This window comes from Protopterus annectens, chromosome 2.part0, assembly GCF_019279795.1.
Source record: "Protopterus annectens isolate FY-2018-M chromosome 2.part0, PAN1.0, whole genome shotgun sequence".
In the NCBI taxonomy this organism is placed as follows: Eukaryota; Metazoa; Chordata; order Ceratodontiformes; family Protopteridae; genus Protopterus; species Protopterus annectens.
In genome coordinates, this window is record NC_056728.1 from 1,803,759,878 (window position 1) to 1,803,787,309 (window position 27,432).

At 41.9% G+C, this 27,432-nt stretch overlaps 1 protein-coding gene across 1 annotated transcript in view; it reads right to left on the reverse strand.

Annotated features, from left to right (window-relative positions):
- FBXO42 (F-box protein 42) overlaps positions 1-27,432 on the reverse strand; it is a gene marked incomplete in the record, with an annotated part of 1,591,641 nt that overhangs the window by 1,179,075 nt on the left and 385,134 nt on the right. Inside the window, 1 exon segment of the mRNA XM_044061846.1 lies at positions 3,981-4,097. Within this exon segment, the coding sequence (XP_043917781.1) occupies positions 3,981-4,097 (117 nt within the window).

Genomic DNA, 27,432 nt, shown 5'->3' on the forward strand with positions numbered 1-27,432 from the left:
TTATATATGTATAGATATAGATATATATATATGTGTGTGTGTCTATATGTATACACATATATATATATATATATATATATATATATATATATATATATATATATATATATATATGTATATGTATATACAGATTATAGTACCATCATCTGCATATTAGATGAGACTGGAGTTAGGAATGGCCTGGAAGAAATCATTTATGAATATGTTGAAAAGTAAGAGCCTAAAATGGAACCCTGGGGACACCTGTGGATATATTAAGGAAGGGTGAGGTAGCTTTTTCCATTTAACTGCTTGTTGCCTGTTTGTGAGATAGCTTGAGAACCACTGGGTAGAGGAAGGGGATAGGTTAAGTTTAGAGAGTTTTGCAAGGAGGAGGAGGTTGTGGGAAATGGTGTCAAATGCCTTAGAGAGGTCAAGAAAAAGAGTGGATACAAAGTGGCCAGAGTCGCGGGCTTTGTTGATTGTTTCTAGGAAGGACAGGAGGGCAGTGGAGGTACTCTGACCTGGGGTCTAAAGCCATGTTGTGTGGTGGTAAGAAGCGGACTATTGATGAGGTAGGGTAAGAGCTGTTTGTGTACACACTTTTCAAGAAGTAGAAATCTTAGAAATACGGCACAGGATGGCTGTAGGGTGAATGTTTGGGATGTCATTATTATTGCCACCTTTATGGAGAGGAATAATAAAGGCCTTCTTCCAAAGAAGAGGGACCTGGCTTTCTGAGATAGACCGATTAATTAGTACGCTGATAAGGAGAGCAATGGCTTCTGCAGTTACTTATACGAAGTAGTATGGAATTTCATCAGGGGCACTGGAACAAGGTTTTAATTTTAGGAGAAGTTTTTTTTTTTTTTTTTTTATTAAGAGTGGATATAGAGCTGGGACTGAGAGAAAGATGGAGGTGGGGGGGGCAAGGGATGCTAGGGGAGGAAGGGATGGGAGCATCCTGAGGAGGGGTTGTACAGTTATTGGTGAAGGATGATGTTAGCTTGCTTATGGACTATGAAGAAAGAGCTAAACTGGGTGGTCCAAGTCCATGTCAGACGTATCTGGGTTGGGGCAAGGGTTTTCTTTTTTTCCTGGGTTGAGGAAAGATGAGATTCCTTTTCAAAATAGTTTAGGATTGGTGGCGTGGTTGGTTTGGAGAATGGAGAAATAGGCTTTGTGGTCTAAGGTAAAACATTTTTTGACTATTTTGTAGTGTTTTATATTAGTTTAGGGCAATAGTGGTTTTATTTTTATGGTAATGTGTCCATGTTTTGTTACAGAGTCGCATAGCAGCCAAGGTGTTTTTGGTTAACCAGGGTACAGGGTTATTTTTTAAACATTTTGTTTTTAGAAGGGCAAAGGAGTTGAGCAGGTTTGTGAAAGTAGAGTTAAAGTAGGATAGAGCATTATCTAGGGAAAGAGTTTTTAATGGGTACCAGTTTGTGCCTTTTAGTGCATTTGAAAAGGTTTCAGCATTGAAGTTCTTTAGACAACGAGTGGAAATATAGGTGTGAGTTAGTTGTTTAGAAGAGGGGAGACGGTGGCTAAAAGTGGGGAACTGGTGAGCTAGTGGGTGTGGGAGAATACCGCTATTAGAGATAGTGAGGATGGGATACTAGAATCCAGTCTACTATAGTTCCAAGTGATGGAGTTTTTGGAAGGCCTGGTAGTGGAATTGATTAGTTGTGTAAAGTTATACAAGTTAAAATTGAGTGAGTTAGTGGGAGATTGGATTATGGCCCAGTTTATGTTCCATGTCCCCCAGGATTATAGTTTCATGAGTAATGTTGGTCAAGACCCAGGACAAAATACCTTCAAGGGATGAGATATTGTTGCTGGGGGGGGGGGATATGGAAAAAGAACAAATATGAGTTTATACTTGTTTAGGTGGCGTAGGGGTGGTATTATTTCTGCCTTGCCAAATGTGGGTAAGGGTTTGTTATAGGGGGTGACTAAGAGGGATGCTGACTAAAGGAGTGCTACACCACCTCCCTTTTTTGTGCTCTGTCATTCCTTAACATGCAGTAGTTGGGAAGAGTTATTTCAGAATATTGTATATGGGGCTTAAGCTAGGTTTCTGAGATGGAGAGAATATTGGGCTGGTTATGTAGAAGCCAGGCATGAAGGTTTGGAATTTTGTTACACAGGCTCTGAGCATTTAGAACTGAGAAGTGGAGGGGTTTGCCTGTTGCTTGGGGGGTTGGATGCAGTGTGGTAGAGGGGCTTGGGTATGGGTGGATGTCCCCAGACAGGAGGATAGAGATAAGATGACGGATGAGGTATTTGGTTTGTTTGGGGTGTAGTATACAGGTAGAGAGTTTTGTGGACATTAGACTAGTGTAGTTGGGAAATGTTTTTAGAGTTAGGTAGGAGTTTATAGGGGAAGAGCATGCTAGTGTTGAGGGGGTAGAAACTGGGAGATATAAGAGTAACTGTAGATGTGTACCTTGTAGAGGATTGGGTAGTGCTGTGAAATGGGGGGAGTGGTTTGCATTAGTAGGTTGGGTGATATAATTTAGGTAATTAGAAGCATTATTTGAGTAAGTAGGGATACAGATTTGAGGGTCATGATGTTGGTTAGAATAGAAGTAGGGGTGAGTTAGGTTGTGGAGTTAGAGTAAGAGATTATGGTTTAGGTTAATTGTTTAGTAGTTTATCAGGATAAGTTGTGTTGGGCAGTAAACTCTGAAAGGTAGACTTACTATAACGGGTGAACTGTGGGAGGAGATTCTGGGGGTATCATGGGTAGTTTGGATTGGATGGTGGAAGCCGCTAGCTAAGTATAAGTATAGGGGTACCGGGGGTGGGTAGGATTTGGGGATAGGGGAGCAGAGTGAGCCCAGAGGGCAAACAGAGTGGGTACAGCAAAAGAAAAGAAGAATCAAGGTCAACAGTGAAAAACAAATCAGTGGAGTGTAAGGTAAGTTCAGACAAAAGTATGGAAGGGGCAAGGGATATTCTAGCAGTGGTATAGGGAAAGGATTAGAGTGGTTCAGAGAGGTAAAAGATGGCACCACAGGAAGGAAGGCAAAGTTAGTCTAGGGGATGGGTTGGAAAGAAAATGCAGTGAAAAACTGGGTGAGGGGATGGAATAAAGACTGGAGATGAATATCACAGTGGCCTAGCTGGTTGGAACCGGTACTGACAGGGTCAGGTCAGCAGTGTGAAACAGCACTGAAACAATTAGAAAGGAATCAACTGTGAAAATCAGAGCTGAAGAAGGAATGACAGCAAGCCAGAGATGGAAATGTTGCAGATATAAATTTAAAATCAGGAGTCAAAGGGAACAGAAGTAGTACTAGGGGTTAAACAGCATTTTAGAGTGTGGCTGGCAACATTAAACCTACATATACTGGAACTACTGAGAGTTAAAAACATTAAACTAAAAGCTACTAGTACTATTAGTTAAAACAGCAAGGAATGTGGTAGACTGCTGGCATTGTGTTGCTGCCTGGTAGCCAACGTAAGTTACTACAGCCAGAAAAAAAACAAACCTGTGTGTATGCTCATCTGCCCTGTAGTAATACTTTCAATAAGGAGCAGTTTACTTTAAAAGTAGACAGTTTTAAAAACAAATTCAGATTGTGGATAAATTGCAATACAAGGAACACCTACAGTTTAGCATGTTGTGCTTTTTAGTTTGTTTTTGGAGCTGCTTCAGGCAGGTAACTGAAGCAGATTTATACGCTTTCACAAGCTATTTTGTTGGGTGAGTTTGCTGCACAGGGTATGACCACAGAGTGTTTAACACATCAGGAGAAGCTTCTAAAGCCAGAGAGAACAGAGGCAGGGGAGAGTAGAAGCTTCCATTAAAACTCAAACAAATGCACACAACAATGTTTAAAAAATAAAAAAAACATCTTTTGCTTTCATTTAAATGGCCATTCCAATGGCTCACTGTCCACACCACTCTATTACCTACCGAGGCTCAGACATCTCCATCATGATGAGCATTTCCTAAATGGCAAATACAGATTTCCAAATGCAGCACTTACTATGGGAGAAGCGTTGTGTGATTGGAGTTCCTGGATAAGGGTATGTCCTACTCTCCCACTGGATATTCCCTTCTTGAACAGCTTTGATAAATCCATGATAACACTGGTGTGCAACACCTAAAACAGAAATACACAAGTTGACTATGCGCAATGATTGGTAGGCTTTATTAAAACCTATAAAGTAACAAAATAAATCAGCAACCACCTTCATTAATTTCAAGTACTGGCAAACTCTGAACATTAAAAAAGTGCATTTTGCTTTCAATTCTTAAGCAATAAAGAAATTGAAAGAAGATAAAATAAAAATGACCTAACTGTAGCTACAATTCCTACCAGTCACTTAACCAAGAAGCACATCTTCCAGAGGTTAAGGAATAGAAAATCATTTTCCACAGCAGGAAAATCACTTGCAAGAGTAGCTCTTTTCTAAAAACTCTCCTTAACATGCTAAAACACTTTCAGCCACTACAAAAGAAAAAAACTATTTTTGCAATTTCAAAATATTACACTTCGGAGGGGAAATTCAACCTTCTCACACTAACACATGACTGCACAGAAAGACAAAGGACCTGCATTCCCAAACGAGAACGAGCCAGATGTCAAACAAGGTCAGCAAATTTCTGTACTAGCTGTATTCAGAGTTGGAAAAAAATACTGAAGTATCACATGGCAAATGAAGGAGGAAGTTGTGGGCCTTTCAAATGTTCTCCTGATATTGAAAAGAAATTAAGACTGATACACCTACCATGACCTCTAGCAGAAATTAGAAGACTTAAAAGTACACAGTATGAAAGGCTTAGTATTTCCCATTGCCGACAGTGAGCATGGTGTAGCAAACATGAACTGTACTTCCAAAATGGGAGGTGGGGTGAATTAAAAGAGCAAAGTCTTAAAGGTTCCTTATACATACAGACTGTTTCCTCCTGCTATCAGAAGAGCAGTCCTCCTGCTTCTGGGCTAATTCACTGTGCCACAAAAAGTGCTTTTCAGACACAACCTAAGATTATGTTGAAGCTTTACAGCAGCCACTGAAAACAGACAGTACCTGGTAATACTAGTTCTAATGAACATGACTTGAGATCCACTTTCCACTCTTGACAGTCAAAATAAGTCAAAGACTTTAATGTGAAAAGCTACAAGCCAGAAACAACAGTGTAAGAATTAAACCACTACCAGCCTGCATACAGTTGAAGCCGTGGTGATACAGTGGTAGCGTTGTTGCCTCACAGCAAGAGGTTCTCCTGTCCGATTCACGGCTGGAGTGCCTTCTGTGTGGTCTGCATGCCCTTCCCCAGGGACGAGTGGCCTCCGAAAGATGTGTGTGAATGGGCGTGCCTTCGCTGAAGGTTGGGCATTGGGCTGGCAACTCGGCACCATAAAAAAAATCTACTGCCAATCATTAGCGGACCGGAGTTCCGCTGTGGCGACCCCTAACTGGGAAAAGCCGAAAAGACAAACAGCCAGCCTGCATACAGTCAGAAGATAATCACCATCCATTTTACATCTTCTGCCTTGTGCAATCAATTACATAATGGGGATTACAGGCTTGGGGGGGGTGGCAGAGAAAGTGGGTCACTTATGAATATGAGAAACTATGCAACAAAACGTAGTTGAATGATGGTATGCACCATGAAGACTTCAGATGGAAACACTCCCAACACTGTACTAAAACAAATGGGCTTCTGATGACCAATACTGGTCTTCTAGCCTAATTTTTAAACAAAGCCCCGTGGACAAGACTGCTGTCAGTCTTCTACTGCTGCTCCTGTCTATAAAAATACTATCCCAACTCCAGTGCTATAGTCTTGCTTGCGACCACCACCACCCACTACAGCATCTAATAAAATATTTGTACAACCATTTAAATACATATCATCTGCATTGTAATTAGCATAGATATAAAATGACAAAGAAATGTCACTGGTGAGAGTTGTAAAAAGTACAAGGGGCTGCATTATGCTAATTTAATGAATACCATTAAAGCAAACTGGTTCAGCAAAACTCATTTATGGAAACATATGATGAAGTATTTAAGATTGTGGATTAAAAAGGTTTATGTTATGCAACCCAAGGACATGTGGGGACACTGAAGAGAATACCAAAACTGGCAGAGTTTTTAGTTGAATCTAGAACAGAAAATTATACAACAAAGGAATAATTTTGTAGGGTATATATCAGAGGTTAAAAAATACAAAGTAACGACTGAAAAAAGAAATGCTTAGGGAGAGGAATTCGGTTTAAGGGAAGTCAGGAACTGAACAATTTATGTAATGTTGAACTGAATGACAGTTCTAAAGAAAGACAACATTTGCAATGTACACTACATGCAAATGAAAAAGGTTAACTTGATTTGTTTTCTATTAATCTGTCTACCTCAAATGATGACTTTAAAAAAGCATTAGAGAGAGCAAGGAAGCTTTAGCTTCAATTAATGCCATCTGTATTGAGAGCTGCTAAAAGGCATTCAACCAAATAAAATATTTTGGCTCCTGGCAGCATTTGTTGAGCTATCACAGAGCAGACATGCATTCGATGGACACCTTGGGAGCTGTGCCGATATCAAATTGCAGTGCCTAACACTACAAATGAGTCACTAAAGCACAGAATGTTCTTGGACTTTTTGGCAATTCTGATGGGCAAATAAATGCTAGAGGTCCAAACAGCACAGGCAGTCTCCTTTGATAGACATGAAATAGCTGACAATCATGACAATCGATAAGGTTACTTTTAAAATGAACTTGTTTAGACCTCCAATACCTAGGATGAGCTTGAGAGCCTTTGCTTTCTTTAAACATAAAAAGAATCTCAAGAAAATCAAGATCTCATGTTCTTAAAAAAAAAAAAAAAAAAATGCCATGAAGAGATCTCAGAAGATTATGACCCCTATCCTATTCTGGCAGCACCCTTCTGACAGACAGACATCCGGAAAGGGGAAAAGTGGCAGAAGCTTGGTCTAAAAGCGGATCTGTATGGCTTCTGATAGAAATATCCTTGATCACTTGTCCTGCATGATGGCAATCTAAGCAAGTGGAGGGACACATGATGCCCAACTGAAAGGCCCCTTCAAAACAAGACTTCAGAAAAGTACAGTTTTGTACCTACCATAAATGCAGATGTTTGAGTGTACACCCTGCTGCAGTCATCACACTTGGGTTATCCTGAGTCAGGCGGTCCCGCAGTCGGCCGGAATTCCAAAGTCTTGGTCCGACATCGGTTGCTGTCGCTTTTTCCCTGACGTCAGTGCGTCAGGGGTAAATATAATGCAACCAACGCCATTTTCTTCAGTTTTTCTTGCCCCAGATGTCAGGTGCCTCCAAAAAGGTGGTCAGTAATTAGTACCAAATTAAGAAATTTTAGCACAAACACAAAATCCCTCCAGCTATAAGCAAATACATCAGGAAGGTATAGTAGAGATATAGCCAGTTAGATCAGGGGGGATGGAGGAAGGGTAACCTTGACTGCAGCAGGGTGTACACTCCAACATCTACATTTATGGTAGGTACAAAACTGTACTATGTTCATCGTGTTACCCTGCTGCAGTCATCACACTTGGGTAGAATCCCAAAGCTAAGGATGGGTGGAGGAGTCAGAGGGTTAGAGGAGGCTAGAAGGCCCTGCAGAACTGCAGTGGCGAAGCCAGCTCTAGTCTTAGAGTAAAGTGGCAAGTGATGGTGTTTGGTAAAGGTGTGTACTGAACTCCAAGTTGCAGCTTCCAAAATCTCCTTGGTTGGAACCCCCCTGAGGAAGGCTGTAGATGTAGCTGTTGCCCTGGGAGAGTGGGGCCTTAATGGTAGCAGGAACTAGTTTTCCATGATGGGTATAGCAAAAACGAATGCAATGTCCTATCCATTTGGAAATGGTTTGTTTTGATATAGCCTTCCCTTGTGAAGCTGTAGCATAGGATACAAAGAGCTGGTCATATTTTCTGAAAACCTTAGTTTTATCCAAGTAGTAACGAAGTTGCCTGTGAATGTCCAAGGAATGCAGGAGTCTTTCTCCTTTGTTCTGTGGATTTGGGAAGAAGGTGGGTAAGTGGATGGTTTGATTTAAAGCCACACTGGAAACCACCTTAGGCATGAAGGAAGGATTAGTTCGTAGGGAAACTGTCTCGATGGAAAATGAGGAAAGGTTCCACTGCCATTAGTGCCTGCAGCCCTGAGACTCTTTTAGCTGAAGTTATTGCTACCAGCAGGGCAGTCTTCCATGATAGAAACTGTAGATCTGCAAAGAAAGCTGGTTCAAAGAGAGTTTTTCCAGAACAAAATTGAGGTCCCATGTTGGTGTAGGTGCTCTCCTGGGGGGCCTAATGTTTTTTGCCCCTCCGAGGAACTGCCTTGGAAGTGGATGTGAAAATAAGGGTGGATCCGTGTTGTAGTGGACTGAAATAGCTGATGCATGGATTTTAATGGAAGAAAAAGAAAGTCCTTTGTGCAACATCTCAGCTAAATACTGTAGAATCTGAGGTTGAAGTGTGTTTTGGCCTTTAGCTTGGTTCCAGTCGCAAAACCTTTTCCATTTGTCCGAGTAGGCCTTCCTGGTGCTGGGCCTCCTAGCTTCCAGAATAACATCCGTAACTGCTTGGGAAAGAGGAGCTGACTGGATGCTTTGCTGATTTGCCATGCAGCCAGACTTAAGGTTTTGAGCTGGCTGTGAAGACTCTGATTGTTTTGCTATGAGAGCAAATGGGCAAATGTGGTAAAATCCAAAGTGGGCCCTGGGCCATATTCCTCAATAGTGGGTACCAGTGCTGGCGTGGCCAGACTGGGGCTAGGAGCATCAGTCATGGTCTCGCCTTTCTGACTTTCAGAAGCACCTTTGTGAGGAGAGGCAATGGAGGGAAGGCATATACTGTCAGGTTTTTCCAACTGAATGAGAGTGAGTCCACTTTCCAAGCTTGATGGTGAAGTGTCCTTGTATAAAATTTTGTTAGTTGATAGTTTTGAGGACTGGCAAACAGGTCTATGTCTGGAAGGCCCCATTTTTGAGTTATCATTGAAAATACTTGTGGATCCAGTTTCCACTCGTGGGGATCCATGATATTTCTGCTGAGGTCGTCTGCCAATGTGTTCTTTTTTCCTGGCAGGAACTGGGCTTGTAGCTGAACTTGGTAAGCCAGAGCTGTGTTCCACAAGGTCATTGCTTGCCTGCATAGAGGGTAGGAGTGTGTACCCCCTTGTTTATGTACCACATTACTGTGGTGTTGTCCGTCCTTATTGTAAGTTGTCCTGGATGTAATAGGTTCTTGAAGGCTGTCCGAGCATTCTGTACAGCTAGCATCTCTTTTTGATTGATGTGCAAATTCCTTTGATCTTCAGTCCATACACCTTGAACGCACTGTCCTGCCATGTGTGCCCCCCAGGCGTAGTCCTATGCATTTGTCGTCATAGTTTGCCTGGCTGGGGGCAATGTGAAAGGCTGACCCTTGAGGTGACATGCCTGTGACCACCATAGAAACTCCTGTTGTAGGCAGGGAATGAGATCATTGTGTCCAAGCTGTGGCTGTGTTGAGACCATACGCTTGTTAGGTACCACTGTAATTTCCTCATATGCAGCTTTGCAAATGGTATTAGTAGTATGCAAAATGCCATGAAGCCCAAGGCCTGCAGAATTTTTCTTGCAGGTAGTTGGGTCTTTGTTGCCATTGTTTTGAAATAATGAGTCAGTTGTAGTTGTTTGTCTGGCGTCAGATAAGCCTTCTGGGACGTTGTATTCAAGCTGACACCCAGGAATGTCATTTTGTGAGGGTACTAGTTTTGATTTCTTTTCATTTACTGTATACCCCAGGCAACTTAGATGTTTTACAAAAGCCAGATGTAAGAGAAAGTCCTTGCTTTCTGCTTGGATGAGGCAGTCGTCCAGATATGGATATATTTGAATTCCTCAGTCTGCAGTATGCAATTACTGGTGCCAGGCATTTTGTGAAGACCCTGGGCACAGTAAATAAGCCAAAGGGCAGTGCAGAGAATTGGTAATGGGTTGAACCTGCAATGAAACAGAGGTACTGATAGGGACATGCAGGTATGCCTCCTTGAGGTCCAGCGTTACTAGCCATGCTTTCTTGCCCAAAATAGGAAGCTGCTGCTGTAGTGTTAGCATCTTGAATTTGGGTACTTGTAAGGTGTTTAGAACTGAAAGGTCCAGAATTGTTCACCAGGCATTGTCCTTTCTGGGGAGTAGAAAGAGTCTTGAGTAAAATCCTTGGCCTTGCTCTCGAGTAGGTACCAGTTGAATGGCTCATGTCCATGAGAGCTGTAATTTCTTTTTGTGCCTCTGCCCATTGATTGTGGCAGGTTTGGCATTCCTCTTTTCATTGGCAAGGTGTGAAAATGGAATCTGTATCCTCGTGATATTATGTCTAGGACCCATTTGTCCTTTGTGACAATGTGCCAGTTGTCTGAAAAAAGTGCGAGTTTTCCTCCCAAGGGGGCTGCCAAGAAAGTGTTGCTTGCCCAGATGAGGAGCAAGTCATTGAGTTTGCCTTCTGGTAGTTTGGGACCGGTGTTCTCCTCCCTTCTGTGTTACAGTGCCCCATTGTCGAGGTTTGTATTGGGCGTGTGGTTGTCCTCTGCCTCTTGGACGTCTATTTACCCCTCTGTGGACTGTCAGTAGCTGGAAAGGACCAATTTTTTGTTGGCCAATTTCTGCTGAAGCGAGGGTGCTGTACCTGTAGAAAATCTTTGACTGTCTGCATAGATTTTGCTTTATCCTCCATTTTCTTTAATACGACTTCTGCTTTAGCTCCAAAAAGAACATCCTGCTGTAAGGGAGCATCTAGAAGCTTTGCTTTAACATGATCAGGCAGAGTTTTTGTTCCTTTAACCAAGCATGCCTACATATAACAGACCCAGTACAGCTGCTCTGCAGGAAGCCTCCAAAGAATCAAACCCACATTGTAAAGTATGTTTGCCCACCTGTTCAGTTGCATGCAACAGATCCTGCATTTCTTTCAATTCGGACTGTTGAGGGAGTGTGGCCATTTTTTGTTTTAACTGAGACATTAGAAATTGCTGATATTTTAGCATGTGAAATTGGCAATTTAGAACTCTCATAGCTAGAGTGGCTGAGGTGTAAACCTTTTTCCCCTCACCTGTCCAGTGCTCTGGAGTCCCTTACAGAGGGTACAGGATTTTTTGCCATAGAAGCCTTAGCCCCTTTGGGACCCTGGGAGATGGTCTCTGCATCAGCAAAAGGGCTTTTATAAAGGCATTTGTGGGAATCAAGCACTCTATAGTATCTGTCAGGTTTGGCTGGAGCAGGAGGCAGAGAATCTGGGTTCAAACTAGATTCTAAGTAAACATCATCCACAATGTCTAAAACTGGGGGGATGGCAAGTGGTCTGTGCTGTGGGAGTAAAAGAAACTCTCGGAGCCTTTTCTTAGAGTCAGAGTAGTCCTGACCGTCCCAGTGAAAATGTTCCCTCATAGTGTGTAAAGTTTCCCCAAAGGAGTGGTCTTCAGGAGAAGCTGAGGGAATAGAATCCTCAGCATCAGAATCTTCATAAGGGGAGAAGGAGTAATCTTGGTCCTCAGTGGAGCCCGAGGAGATAGACACTTGATCAGAGGAAGCATAATCCTCCTCTTGTCTAGGCTTTTGTCGGGTGGGGATTGGGAACCCCTGATTAAAGAGATCAAATAGTCAGCCATTTTAGGCATCTGTTTCTTAGGCATGGGGCCTTTACCTGGAGACTGAAGTGCAGTCTTTTTAGGTTTAATAGGAGTCTTAAGCTTAGGATACGTTTTTATAGTGGGCGTAGTCTGTCTGAAGACGCCTTCAGAAACCGAAGGTGTTTCTGCAGCACCGACATCTTTCTGCAGAGTCGTCTGTATGGGCTAAAGAAAATGGCTGCGTCGGCCTAGCACTTTCCGCCAAAGGCTCCGAAGCGGTCTCTGGTTCCAAATCTGCGGTAGTCAAGGGCTGCATCAGAGCCTCACTGAAGACCGGAGACCGGACCAGCCAAGGCCTCGGAGTCTGGCTTGGGTCTAGGCTGCCTGTCCTTATCCTTGCGTTTTTTGTGCACGCCGGTTGCTCCGACGGCATTGTGTAGTTAAATTTTCTACTGAAGGAGTGTTGTGCGAAATCACAGTCTTTTTATAGTACGCTTATTAAACCTAGCACAAAATAGACAACCAGTGACGTCGTGGTCTGGGCCTAAGCAAGGTATGCAGTAAGAATGAAAATCCTTATGAGGTATTTGCTTCCCACAAGAAATACAATTATTAACTTTTTCTGACATCGGTCTGAGGCGAGAAAAGTTTCCCCAATGGGGTACTTAGCTTTATTGAAGACTTCTGATCTGAAATTCGACTTCGAAAATCTCAGGAGTCAGCTGACCGGCACTTGCGAACTGCTTCTGGCACTGCGCGGCAAGAAAGACTTAAGAAAATGGCGTTGGATGCATTATATATACCCCTGGAGCACTAACGTCAGGGAAGAAGCGACAGCAACCAACGCCCGACCAAGACTTTGGAATTCCGGCAGACTGCGGGACCGACCGAGGGCAGGATAACCCAAGTGTGAGGACTGCAGCAGGGTAACACAATGAACATCCACATTTGTATTGGTTCCAATCAACGCTGCTGAGGTTATGTTGTTGGCTTTTCTCACATAACTTCCGGGCACCATCAGTGGTGATTTCAAATGGAACTTAGAGATGTTTTATATCCCCTGAAAGGGAGTAGTGCTTGGGGATTCAATTTTACAGAATGGTAGCTGACAAGAGACCAGAACAGGGCAGACGTAAAGTATAGGGAAAATGTTAAGACACGTGGACAGGTAGATTTGCTACACATGGGGCTAGACCAGAAATAGCTCGCACAGTGATACTTGTGTGTATTTTATTTTAGGCAGCATATACAAATCAGACCTATAATTAAGATTACAAAAGATACACAACTAGTCTGACAAGTCTGTGTGGAAAATTAAGAGAAGAAGGTTTGTGAACAGACTTTTCGCTCAGGACAGATGGAAGATGGCACAGGCCAGATTTTAGGCAACATGTAACTGCTATAAATATTGTGCAAAGTCTGAGAGGCACAGAAAATGAACATTTTGAATGAATTATCTAGTAAAACGCTTGAAGGCTGCGGGGGGCAAGACAATGAGCAAGGTAGAGGACAGTATAAACAGGAAGATATGTAGTTTGCTAGAGTGCCAGCTGCAGTACACAAATGAATGAGATAGAAGTATTAGGACTCTATAGAAGGACTACTCTAAGTGGTTGGAAGGGAGGCTGGTAATCTGGAAAGAAAAGGTCATCAGAAAGGTGAGGGACCCAAGAGATGAATGGTTAAATGAACAATATTTTACGCTTCGCAAACAGCCTAGGCTTCTAGCAAAGGCTCTTGCCTCTCTCCCACGGTGCCTTTTTTAGGCTAATTCATGAGCACAAAATTACCAACATGAAAAATTCTTCTAAATGAAATTTAAAGGTCATGCTGCTAAAGAGTAGGACTCTTGGCATGAAAATGCACTCATTGCAAGCATTCCTTGCCCTAGAGAATGCTGTCATTTGTGCAGTCACTGAAACCTGGTTCAAAGCTGTGAACAGCACCCAAGCCTTACCAGGTTACTCATCCTACCATACTTTCAGACCCCAAATGGAGGGCTACAAAGCCAAAGGAGGTGGAGTTTCAATATTTATCAAAGACATACACGTCTCCAGGCTGGTCAACGGTATGACGCACAAGAGACGCTCCAAGTGCAGTTAACTGTTGACAAAACACCTATTCAAATCATAGACCGCTACAAACTCCCAGTCATGTCTCAGGACACCCACTCCACCTATCTGGACTTAATTGAATCCATCAAGGTTCAGCCCTCTACCCTGACACTGGTAGACTAACTACCTGCTACAGAATGGAAGACCTATTCTAGCCCAAACATTAACACCCAGAGACTGCTCAACTTCGCCAATGCATTGGATTAGCTGGTCAACACCCCTACGAAAGGTAAAAATATCTGAAAATATCCTCTATCTGGTCCTAACCAACATGGGTGGCCACTGTAGCACCCCTACACAGTGTCATCCTTCTTGGTAATAATCAGACCATGAAGCAATCACATTTGAATTCACCATCTCCCCTGACCCCACCACACCCCTTGTCAGGGTGAAATGAAAAAGTATTTCCAAAGCTGACAACCTCCTCAGAGAAGGTATAAGCAGCTTCACAACCACTGTCCCTTCAGATGTAACTTGCACTAATGTCAAATCCTACACCAAAAAAACTATATGAGCACCTACATAGCTGTATGGACACAGCAATACCTGACAGGACCAAATCATCTTCCTCAAGGAGGAGTAAAGCTATCTGGTGGAGCAGCAATAAACTATAATAAAAGTAAAAAATTGCTGTGCAGGACCAAGAAGTAGAAGGTGCCAAGTTGGAAGCAATCTCTCCTTTGTCTGACCAAATAAATAAGGTCAATGGTGAAATCCTCTAAGGCTAAGTTAGTCAAAATTGGCCACATCCACTAAGGAGAATCACAAGGCCTTCTTAACACTTGTCTGCACTCTCAAAGGCAACACCCAAATCTGCTCTGAACTGGTGGTCAATACCACCACATACACAAACTCTATAGATTTAGCCAACCTGCTGGCTGACTGGATCAGTGAAAACTTCACCACCCTGTCCCTCCCATCAGTAAACCAGGACATTCCCAGCACCTGCCCCCCCCCTTCCCTCATCACCAGGGAGCAGGTCCTTAATGCCCTCTCAAAGGCAAAAAATACAGTCTCCATGGGACTTTAATATCCCTGGCTGTATCCTACAACTTCGGCATTAGCTGTCAGCTCCATTAGACACCCTACTCAACCTCTAAGGGGAACTTGCACGACTGGAAAGGAAACTAAATACAGCCCTGGGATAAAACCTGTGACGCTGCTGGAAAGGGGAAAAGTACAGTTTTGTACCTACCATAAATGCAGATGTTAGAGTGTATACACTGCTGCAGTCATTACACTTGGGTTATCCTGTCGTCAGGCGGTTCCCCAGTCGCCCGAGTTCCAAAGTCTTAGTCCGGCATCGGTTGCTATTGCCTCCTCCCTGACGTCAGTGTGACAGGGGTATACAAGATGCAGCCGACGCCATTTTCATCAGTTTTTCTTGCCCCAGATGTCAGGTGCCCCCAAATAGGTAGGCAATTCAAACTGCTAATAAAACATACATAAGAAAAACAAACTTTCAGCTACAAGCAAATACTCCCCATAGATAGTAAAGGGTAGAAGACATAGGTATGTACCAGCAAGTAAGAGGGGAAGGAGGAAGGGTAACCTGGACTGCAGCAGTGTATACACTCGAACATCTACATTTATGGTAGGTACAAAACTGTACTATGTTCATCATGTTACACTGCTGCAGTCATTACACTTTGGTAGAATCCCAAAGCTGAGGTAGGAAGGCTGGTTCTATAAGGCATTAGGGGTGGCTATAAGGTCCTGCAGCGGCGAAGCCAGCTCTGGATTTAGAGTATAGAGGCAGATGGTAATGCTTGGTGAAGGTATGTACAGAACTCCAAGTTGCTGCTTCCAAAATATCCTTGGAAGGTACTCCTCTGAGGTAGGCAGTTAAAGTGGCTGTTGCCGTGGTGGAGTGAGATCTAATGCTGTTAGGTACAGGTTTCCCATGCTGTATATAGCAGAAACATATACAATGTCCTACCCATTTTGAAATAGTCTGTTTTGAAATGGCTTTTCCCTGTGCTCCTGCAGTATATACTACCAATAATTGCTCAGATTTTCTGAAAGATTTGGTTTTGTCCAAGTAGAAGCGTAACTGCCTGTGAATGTCCAAAGAATGCAGTAGTCTCTCCCCTTTATTCTGTGGTTTTGGATAAAAAGTTGGCAAATGAATAGTTTGGTTTAGAGCCACACTGGATACCACCTTTGGCATAAACGTAGGGTTAGTTCTTAAAGACACCCTGTCCTGGTGGAAAATGAAAGGTTCCACTGGCATTAGTGCCTGTAATTCTGAAACTCTTCGTGCTGATGTTATTGCCAAGAGCAGAGCAGTTTTCCAAGAGATATATTTTAATTCTGCTGTGTTAGTTGGCTCAAAGGGAGGTAAAATTAATTTTCCCAAAACAAAGTTGAGGTCCCAAGTTAGAGTAGGTGCTCTACGGGGCGGTATTATGTGTTTAGCCCCTCTAAGGTACTGTTTTAGCAAAGGATTAGAGAAAATTGGTGGATCCGTGTTGTAATGAGCAGAGATGGCAGAGACGTGGATCTTTATAGATGAGGAGAGGCCTTTGTCCAGCATCTCAGTTAAATATTGTAGTATCTGAGGAATGTTTGGGACACTAAGGTCAAGGCTGTGAGTTTGGTTCCAGGCACAGAATCTCTTCCATTTATCCGAATAGGCTTTCCTGGTACTAGGCCTTCTGGCCTCCAGAATGACATTCTTAACAGCTTTGGAGAGAGGCATTGCTTGCTTGACCAAGGAATCTTCCATGCAGCTAGGTTTAAGGTCTTTAGCTGGCTGTGTAGTATCCAGTTGTTGTGCTGAGTCAGGAGATGTGGGATTTGAGGCAAAATCCAGGCTGGTCCTTGTGCCAAGTTCTTTAAGATTGGGTACCAGTGCTGGCGTGGCCAGTCTGGTGCAATCAGGATCATCTTTGGCTCTTCTTGCCTGGCTTTTATGAGTACCTTTGACAGGAGAGGTAGTGGTGGGAAAGCGTATACTTGTAGGTTTTTCCAGATGAATGAGAGGGCATCCACTTTCCATGCTTGTAGATGGTAACTCCTTGTGCAAAATTTCTGTAGCTGGCAGTTCATTGGGGATGCAAACAGATCTATGTCCGGGCTCCACCATTTCTGTGTTATCATTCTGAATATTTGTGGATTCAATTCCCATTCATGGGGATCCATGATGTTTCTGCTTAAGGCGTCTGCCAGTGTGCTTTTCTCTCCTGGCAGGAATTGTGCTTGCAGATGAACTTGATAGTTTAGAGCTGTGTTCCACAACATCATGGCTAGCCTGCAGAGGGGGTAGGAATGAGTGCCCCCTTGCTTGTTTATGTACCACATAACTGTAGTGTTGTCCGTCTTTAGTAGTAGTTGTCCTGGATGCAGCAGGTCCTTGAAAGCTGTAAGGGCATTTTGTACAGCTAGCATCTCTTTTTGATTGATGTGAAGATGCCTTTGTTCTGTGGGCCACTTGCCCTGAATACAGTTGCCTGCCATGTGTGCTCCCCAGGCATAATCCGATGCATCTGTTGTCAGTGTTTGCCTGGCTGTGGGTTGAGTAAAAGGCTGTCACTTGTTGAGGTGACAAGCTTGAGCCCACCATTGAAACTCCTATTGAAGGCAAGGAATTAGTGGTATAACTGTTTCCAAACTTTGACAGTGTTGAGACCATACATTCTTTAGGTACCACTGTAGTTTCCTCATATGCAGTCTGGCATATGGAATTAGTAGTATGCAAGATGCCATGTAACCCAAGGCCTGCAGAATTTTTCTTGCAGGGAGTTGGGTCTTTGTTGCCATCAATTGAAAGTATTGAGTCAGTTTGGCCTTGCTTGTCTGGCGTGAAATAAGCCATCTGGGCCGTTGTTCAAGCTGGCACCCAGGAATATTATCTCTTGTGAGGGCACTAGTTTTGTTTTCTTTTCGTTTACTGTGTACCCCAGGTAACTCAACTTTTTTACAAACGCAAGATGCTTTAGAAGAATGTCCTTGCTCTCTGCTTGAATCAGGCAGTCGTCCAGGTATGGATAAATTTGAATTCCTTTCTGTCTGCAAAATGCAATTACTGGTGCCAGGCACTTTGTGAAGACCCTGGGAGCAGTAGATAAGCCATAGGGCAGTGCAGAGAATTGATAGTGCATTGAACCAGCTATGAATCTGAGGTATCTTCTGCAGTTTTGTCTGATAGGGACATGCAGATATGCCTCCTTAAGGTTCAATGTCACGAGCCAAGCTTTCTTGCCCGGCATGGGAAGAAGCTGCTGTAGTGTTAACATTTTGAATTTCGGAACATCCAGGTAAGTGTTTAGAGAAGAAAGATCCAGAATGGGGCTTCAGGCTTTGTCCTTTCTGGGAACCAGAAAGAGTCTTGAGTAAAATCCTTGTCCTTGCTCCTGTGGTGGTACCTTTTGAATAGTTCTCATATCCATGAGTGTTGTAATTTGTTTTTGAGCCTCTGCCCATTGATTTGGTGGCTAATTTGGCATTCCTTTTAACCTTGGCAGTGTGAAAGTGGAACCTGTAACCTTGAGATACAATGTTGGAGAACCCATTTGTCTTTGGTGATCATATGCCAATTGTGATAGAAAAGTGCCACTTTTCCTCCCAAGGGGGCTGCCAAGAGAGAGTTGTTTGGCAGCTGTAGTGGGAACTCACTGGGGCTGCTTTTTATATGCTTGGGGCCCGTCTTCCCCTTCTTTCTGGCCTGATGCAACCCATTGTCAAGGCCTGTAAGGACCTTGGGGTTGACCTCTACCTCTTGGACGTCTGATCTGCCCCTTTGAGGTCCGTCTAACTGGAAAGGACCAATTCTTAGTTGGCCAATTTCTGCTAAATCTAGGAGGCTGAACCTGTAAGAAATCCTTCACCATTTGCATAGATTTTTGCCTTATCCTTCCTTTTCTTTAATACCTCTTCTGCCTCAACTCCAAACAACACATCCTGCTGCAAAGGTGCATCCAATAATTTTGCTTTAACATGGTCTGGTAATGTATGTTCTTTTAACCAAGCATGTCTTCTAATGACAGAGCCTGTAACTGCTGCTCTACTGGAGGCCTATAAAGAATCAAAACCACATTGCAAAGTATGTTTTCCCACCTGTTCAGCTGCATGCAATAAATCCTGCATTTCTATAAATGTAGGAGGATCTGAATCTGGAAGCATTTTTTTGTTTCAACTGAGACAGTAAAAACTGTTGATATTTTAGCATGTGAAACTGGCAATTTAAGGCTCTCATTGCTAAAGTTGCAGACGTATATACTTTCTTTCCCCATGTGTCTAACGCTCTGGAATCTCTGTCAGAGGGAACTGGATTCCTGGCTGATGAGGCCTTAACCCCTTTGGGTCGCTCAAAAATAGTTTCAGGGTCAGCAACAGGGCTTTTGTACAGAAATTTGTGAGAGTCAGGAACTCTGTAGTAACGGTCAGGTTTAACTGGGGCTGGAGGTAAGGAATCAGGATTTAAGTTGGATTCAGTATACACATCATCCACAATATCTAACACTGGCGGAATAGCAAGGGGTCTGTGTTGAGGTAATAAAATTAAGTCTGAGCCTTTTCTTGGATTCTGAGTAATCATGGCCTTCCCAATGGAAATGCTCCCTCATGGTATGCAAGGTTTCCCCAAAGGAGTAGTCTTCAGGCGGAGAGGCTGATGGAACAGACTCCTCAGCATCAGAATCCTCATAAGGGGGTAAAGAATATCCTAGGTCTGAGGATGAATCTGAAGAGATGGACACCTGGTTGGATGAGTCAGTCTGCATCCTGTCTAGGCCTTTTATCAGGAGGGGGATAGGACCCCCTGATCAGAGTGATTAGGTCTTCGGTCATTTTGAGCATTTGTTTCTTATGCATGGAGGCCTGTGCTGGAGAATGCTGTATTTGTTTCTTTGATTTTAAAGGTGGTTTAGACTTAGCAGAGGGTTTAATGCTTAACTGAGTAGGTCTGAAAACACCCTCTGAAGCTGCAGGTAGCTCAGCTACTCTGGATCCCTCTGAAGGGTTAGTTTCGGTAGGCTGAATAGCTTGTGCATCCAAAGGCCCAGCCATCTCCACGTGGGAGTCAGAGGTGGCCTGTGGTTCTACAGAAGCAGTAGTCAGGGGCTGCAAAGGTGCCTCGCTGAAAACCGGAGAACCGGCGACTGGCCTAGAAGAGGCTTCGTTGTCAGTTTTGGGCCTCAGATGCCTTATCCTTGTCTTTGCGCTTTTTATGTATTCCAGTCGTCGGAAGTTCCGGCGGCATGGTATAATTGAATTTTCTACCAAAATAATGGGCAAGATCCAACAGACATTTAATAGTGCGCTTGTTAAACCTAGCACAAAACAGACAACCAGTGACATCATGGTCTAGGCCCAGGCGTGGGATACAATAAGAATGGAAATCCTTATGAGGTATTTGCTTCCCACAAGAAATAGTTATTAACTTTTACTGACATCAGTCTGAGGCAAGAAAGTTTCCCCAACGGAGTACTTAGCCTTGTAGAGGACTTCGGTTCTGGATTTGGAATGAAAATCTCAGGAGACGGCCAAACGGCACTTGCGAACTGCTTTTGCTTCAGGCACCGTGCAGCAAGAAAGACTGAAGAAAATGGTGTCGGCTGCATCTTATATACCCCATGTCATACTGACATCAGGGAGGAGGCGATACCACCAGACGCCGGACCAAGACTTTGGAACTCAGGCCGACTGGGGAACTGCCTGATGGCAGGATAACCCAAGTGTAATAACTGCAGCAGTGTAACATGATGAACATCAGGTGCTGACATTGACGGAACATGGGCAAAATTCTTGACTAGGCTTATAAGGGCCTCCAGGCCAACAGCCTAGTATCATCCTATGAATCTATGAACCTATAAAAACTTCCAGAAAAGAGACTGGCTGTTGTATCAAGGGATTCTTAGATGTAGTAATCAAAATATTAGGAAGAGCCCATACAAAACAAGGATGAGTATAAAGATGACAGTAAAGCATGAGACAGGCTTACCTTTAGTGGAAAAAAACTGGAGCCAGGTAAGAAGTGAAGAACTGATATAATCTACAAGACAGTAGGAACAGTGTGTGCGAGTGAGTGTACTTTGGGTAAACTGAGGGATCAGTTGAATAAACAGGATGCAATAAAGACAGAACGGTTTCGGAACGGAACATTACCACTGGTGAAAGTGTGAAGAGGTTGGCCCTGTTGGAGATAAGTATAGAATGATGGTGCATACGTGGTATACAATTGCTGTAAAGAAAGATACACCAAGGAGGATGACATTCATCCACAAAATGCTGGAGATGTGGGGAGGAAAATGTAGATCAGATGCATAAATGGTGGACATGTAGGCAGATAGTACCTCTGTGCCGGAAGGAAAAGAAGAGTCTAGAGTGAATAACTGGTGAAGAAGATACCAGCTCTGTATTACTTATGGCTTTTGGAGGTGCCTAAGAGAATGGAAGGTCTGGCGATGAAAGGTACTTATCAGGGAAGCAAGACAGAAAACAGCTAAGGCTTGAAAGGAAAGTGAGGATATGGATGCAACCACCACAAAGGGGAGCACACACAGTGGCTGACAAGGTGGTATACGAGGAAGTGCTTAGCAATGGGCAAAACGATCAAGCAGAGTGGCAAGAGTGAGATGGAACAGGTGAAACGGTAGTTGTGTAGTGAATTACAAGTACAGGGCTTACCAAAGATAGCATCCAAACAGAAATTACAGCTGTGTAACTTATAACTGCACATGTTCAAATGATCAGTGCTGCAGCAGCCTTAGCTATATTCTTTATATCTAGCAAAGGATGCAACAGCCAGCCAGTCTCCAAAACTTTAAGGTACCTTCCACACACCCAAAAACTGTTAAGCAGATCAAGCTGAGCTGACTAAACGACAAGTTTGAGAGCAAAGTCATTCAGAGCTTTCCTGTCAGCAGACAAAGGGATACTGAGCCCTGAAAAGACAATGCTAGGAACAATAAATAAATGTCCAAACCCTGGCAAAAAAAAAAAAGTTGAGAGAATGGCCACTGCAGCACTGATCTTTCAAACATCTAATGTTATGATGCACTTAAACTATACTAATGCTCATATTGATCACTGCTATAGCCTTGGCTACATGGGTAGATTGGGCTCAGAACTGTCCTAGCAAAGCCTATTCTAAACCTAGAGAAGAAATGAAGTATGTAATGTCATATAAACATGTATAGAAAAACAAGCGGTTGCTTCAAGAATACTTCCAGAAACCTACCCCTTCCAAAAAGTCACAGATGAAGCCAATGCCATGGTACAGCAGGGCCTTGACACTGCCTGGAATAGTTTTTGCTTTAGTCAGCAATAAAAAGTAACAGCTTGAGGCAACTGTCTGAAAATTATAAGTTATGTACTTATAACTTGGCATCTGTGTTGTCCATTTTCATCCTCACTATTGGGTCTTGGATCCAACCCTCTGATCAGAATGTGGTGCATTTTACAGACTCGGATCCTATTGTCAAGCTCCTCCCTCTACCCACAATGTTCTACCCTCTCTACAGCTTCCTCAGAACAACTCTGCTGCCCAACTGTAGACAGAGAAAAGAAACTAAGATGGAACGAATGACCAGAGGCTTAAACCAAGATCCTAAAAGATCTTACCATTTCACTCAGTCCTCAAGAGAGCCAACTAGGCTGCGAGATGGCCGAGAGGGAAGGTGAGGAAGAATGAAAATGGGCAACACAGATGTCAAGTTAAGTACATAACTTAAATCTGATGTCCTTTTCACTCTTCCTCACTACTGCATCAGAGTCCCAAGCTACATTACCCTTGGGTGGCCTTGTATAAACACGCTCTCAAACATAACACAGCAAGATTTCATTTCACCATCACTGATAAAATAACAGGAGACAGATCCAACAAATCTGGGTGGCACAGTAAATTAAATATAAAAGAAATGGATTGTAAAATTGTGTGACCTTCTCCAGCCTGGTCTTAATATCTACGATTTTGTATATTAATGAACATTCATGAGCTCACCAATGAAATTGAGACTAATTATGTCACTGTATAAAAGAACCTCAATATGTCATAAAAATTTACACTGATAAAGGCTAGGTTAACCCCACAGCCGAAACCGGTCTGTCATTTTTGTGTTTTTTTATTCTTATTACTAATTAAATTAGTTCATACAGCTCACAGTTGCTGGCCTCTGCTCTGTTAACCATGTGTTTTTGAGCCGTGCAATCACTACCATGCAGGGGAATTTTTTGGCCTCAAGGAAGGCCATGGCAGAGAATGTCCAATTTGCTTTGAGTCGCAAAAGTACGAGTCTTTGACCAGGTGGCTGCAGCACAAATAGTCAATTAATCCGATGCTGGAAAACACAAATGAAGTGGCCATAAATCTAGCAGAGTAGGCTTTAGGGGGGGTGAGGTAACTGTAGACCATTCTTTGAGTAAATCAGATAAATACAAACCATAATCCATTTACCAGAGCAACCTTAGGGACTTCTTAACCTGTGCAGTTGGGAGAAAAGGATAGAAACTGTTCACATTTCCTATTCTATTTTGTTCTAGGAAAGTAAAAACAAAGCTGTCTACGAACATCAAGGTGTAAAACATTCACCCTTGTTAAAGAAATTTGGAAAGGATACTAGTACTTAAACAGATTAATATTAGCCTCTGTGGCCACCTTAGGCATTAACGATGGATTGGTTCAGAGGGATACTCTAGTCAAAAAGCAAGAAAGGTCCCAACAAGAAAAAGGAGAGGGAGAAAAGGCAAAGAGAGCTTAATGCCTTACAAAAACTTCCTGGGAGAGGCAAGAAACACGTAGTTTAACAAATGGAAGAGAAAATGTAGCACATAGGACAAAAGAAAAGTTATGTACTTACCATAATGTTCCAGGTGAGTTGTTCATCTCGCCTTCATTCTTTACAGCTGCTCAGATTTCCTGAGAGGTTTAGTCCTGTCCAAGTAAAATCTAAGTTGTCTGTGCACATCTAAGGAGTGCAGTATACGTTCCCCTTTGTTCTGTGGATTAGAAAAGAAGGCTGGCAAATGAATGGACTGATTAAGAGCCACACTGGATGCTACTTTGGGCATGAAGAAAGGATTGGCCCTGAGGGACACCCTGTCCACATGAAAGATGATGAAAGGTTCCACTGCCATAAGGACCTGTAATTCAGAGGCATCCTTGCCTAGCATAGGAAGCAACTGGTGAGGTTAGCATCTTGAATTTTGGGAACACCAAAAAAGTGTTTAGGATAGAGGGATCCAACATAAGACGCCAGGAGTTGTTTTTCTGGGCACCAGGAACAGTCTTGAGTAGAAACCTTGTCCCCTTTCCTCTTCTGGGACAGTTTGAATTGTCCTTATACTTAGAGAGAGAGAACTTGCTTTTGAGCTTCTTCCCACTGATTTGGGGGTAGATCTGGCCAACTGTTTGATTTTGGTAAATTGTGAAAGTTGAATCTGTATCCTTGGGAAACTATATTTAAAACCCATTTTTCCTGGGTAATGAGTTCCCAGTTTTTTTTGCCTGCAGAGCAATCTTTCCCCCTAAAGGAGCATTCAAATGAGAAGGGTTTGGAAGTTTTAAAATTAGGTCATTGAGACAAATTACCATAGGGAGTACTTTGGAAGAGGGAGCGCCCCCCCCCCCCCCAACTGCTTAGTCCTGTGCATACAAACTCTGCCTCAGTAGCTCTAGATCATACTACACCACCAGTTCAGAACCAAAATAGATGGTCGGACCGTCTTCAGGTTAATAACAAGAACACTAGTAACCATCAAACAGACAATTCGAACAATTTCAATCAAGCAAACAAGTTTAATAGTAACCGTTCTGGTGCAATTCCAAAAAAACCTAACTATCAGCAGCAGCAGCAACAACAAAAAAAAAAAAAAAAAAACAGCGTACGAACAGACCCAGGAGATAACACATGACAGGCAACACCAAGTTGCCATTGTAAAAAAATAAAATGGGTGATTTTAACATATTCAATTATTCATGTATTGAAATTGACCCAGTACTTGTGGAACTTTTAGCGAAGGGCAACACCTTCGTACCTAACCAACAGATGGATATAGTTCAAACAGTCAAAGATTTAAAAGTTTTTGTGAGGAAATTGAATCTGAATCTTTTGTTTGGCAACTCTACTTACATCAACTATCCTTTTAGAGTTGCCAGTGAATACAATCCTCCCTTACATCCAGCATTGAACTTGTTTGAGACAGTCACAGAATTGAACTTGAGATATTTAGTTGACAATCATAATAAACTTTCACAAAAATGCGCAAAAAACTAACATTACCTTAGATGAAACAATTTCACTAATCATCTTCAAGTCACTTAAAGAGCAATAAAACCCGACAAGGGTGGTGGCCTTGCTATTTTTGATCAATCTGACTACATAGACAGAGTGCAGGCCATTTTAGACAGTAATACCTACGACAAGGTACCCATCAATGAGGTTAACGTTGCTTATAGCCGAATTAAGGGCTATATTAATGATTTGCTCATAGAGGGGTACACTGATGCCAACTTATACAACTATATGACTATAATTTGGCCAAAAATTCCAGTTTTATTTGCAGTACCTAAAATACACAAGAACGTATTTAACCCACCATTTAGACCACTTATTGACGGGCGTAACTTGATCACATACGCTTGTACAAAGGTAGTAGACCACATACTAAAAAAGTACTTGTTAACTGAGCCACAAGTATGTAAAGATTCGTGGGCATTCTTGAAAAATATAAATGAAACCCCTTATGACAACGACATCAATTTCATTACAATTGACGTAGTAGATCTTTACACGTTAATTCCACACCTTGAAGGCTTAGAATGGGTCAATTTATTTCTTTCTAAAAAAGGAGCCCCTAGTAAAGAAACTTAGTTACAACTCTTTTAGACATCATCCTCACCAACTACTTCTCATTTTACAACGAGTTATTTTTACAGAAATGTGGGGTAGCAATGGGCTCCCCTTGTGGAGCAAGCTTTGCTAACACAGTTATGGTATATTGGGAAAGGTTTTACATATTCGAACATATTGAATGGATGTCTATGTATTATACACGTTTCCTCGATGACATTCATTTTATTTCGAGGTAACTTAGAATCAGCTAGTAAACTTCTTGATTATTTCAATACTACAAGTTTTTTTAAATTTACATTTAACTTTCAGGAAGTAAACATCAACTATTTAGATGTTAATTTAATTAAAGATGTGGCTAACAGATGCATTTCTAAAATTTATAGAAAAAGTACATTCTGTAACTCGTATTTACACTTCACAAGTTTATATCCTACGTCACAGAAAAGAGCAATAGTAAAAGGGCAAATAAGAGCTGCCCGTATAGTTTCTCTTTATAGTGATTTTGTTACAGAATGTAACCTACTAGAAAATATGTTTCAACAGAGGGGCTACCCATTAGACTTAATTAAAATATTATTTGGTGAAGTCAAGTTAAAAAGAGAATGGTTCTATTATCCCGATTTTAAATGCACGTCAACTTTTGTGCAAAAATAGTTCACCCAACTTTAGTTTTTCTATAGACACAGTTAGTAAAGTATAACTGAAGTCAATGATGTTGAAACAGACAGTAGTGGAGCTACGAGTTTTGAATGTAGTTTTATTACAACATTTAACTCAGATAGTATTAATATGAGATATACACTATATAAAACTTGTTAATTATTTAAATATGACAAAAACTTGTCTGCAAAATTTAGTGATTATCCTAAAATTATTTTTAGGAGAGGCAAGAATCTAAAAAGTATTCTTGAATCGTGTAAAACAAAAGAATTTAATAAGAAAGCAGGAATGTATTCTTGTGGTTGTTGTATGTGTAAATTTGTCAGTACAGGCATAAAATTCAGTATTAATGACTAGCAATACAACAAACTACAAGTTAAATTGTAATTCTAAACTAGTTGTCTATGTAGCTTCCTGTACATTATGTAAAGCATTCTACATAGGCAAAACGAAACGCCGTTTACGAGATAGAATATATGAACACACTTATGCAATAGCAACTAATAAAGTAGAAAACGCATTAGCTAAACACATTATATGTCTTACGAAGGCCATAGTTTTAAATTTAGAGCAATTGACCAAATACAGTATGACATTAGAGGAGGGCCTTTAAACTTGCTCTTGGAAGATCGTGAACTGTCATGGCAAATGAGAACTCATGCATTTTATGAGCCTGGTTTAAACGAACATTGTAACATCGTGCGTCTTCTAAAACTTAAAAGCCTGGATAGAGAGGCTTCTTTAACACACTAATATAGCAGCTATTATTAGTAAGTTATTCAATTAATTGTGAAGTATTATATATAACCACTCAACTATTTGGTAAAAAATTGGAATAAATTAAACTAATAACATTTTTGTATATTATTACTAGTTGCACTAGCATTCAGTCTTGAGAGCTTGTTTTCTGACATCGAAGCTCAACTTCTGACTTTTAACTTTTAATTTTCATTTTTAAATTTAACTTTACCTTATTACGTACTATGTGTTTTTAGACAAAGCTTGGTAAACTTGTTTACTATGAGTAAACACTTTTCTAATTTAAAGTCAGGTGATTGTACAAGTAATAGTTAAAAACTTGTATGTGTTTTTAAATCATACTGTTGGCACTATTTTATGTAGCACTGATACAATGTTCTTCTTTTCACCACGTGACTAGATTAGTATATAAAATTGTGGTTTTCAATTGAAATTTATCTGAAGAAGTTGCCTCATTGCAGGCGATGAAAAGCACTTCATATTAAACAGACTTATTTTGCCTTTTTTGTGGACTGGAGTT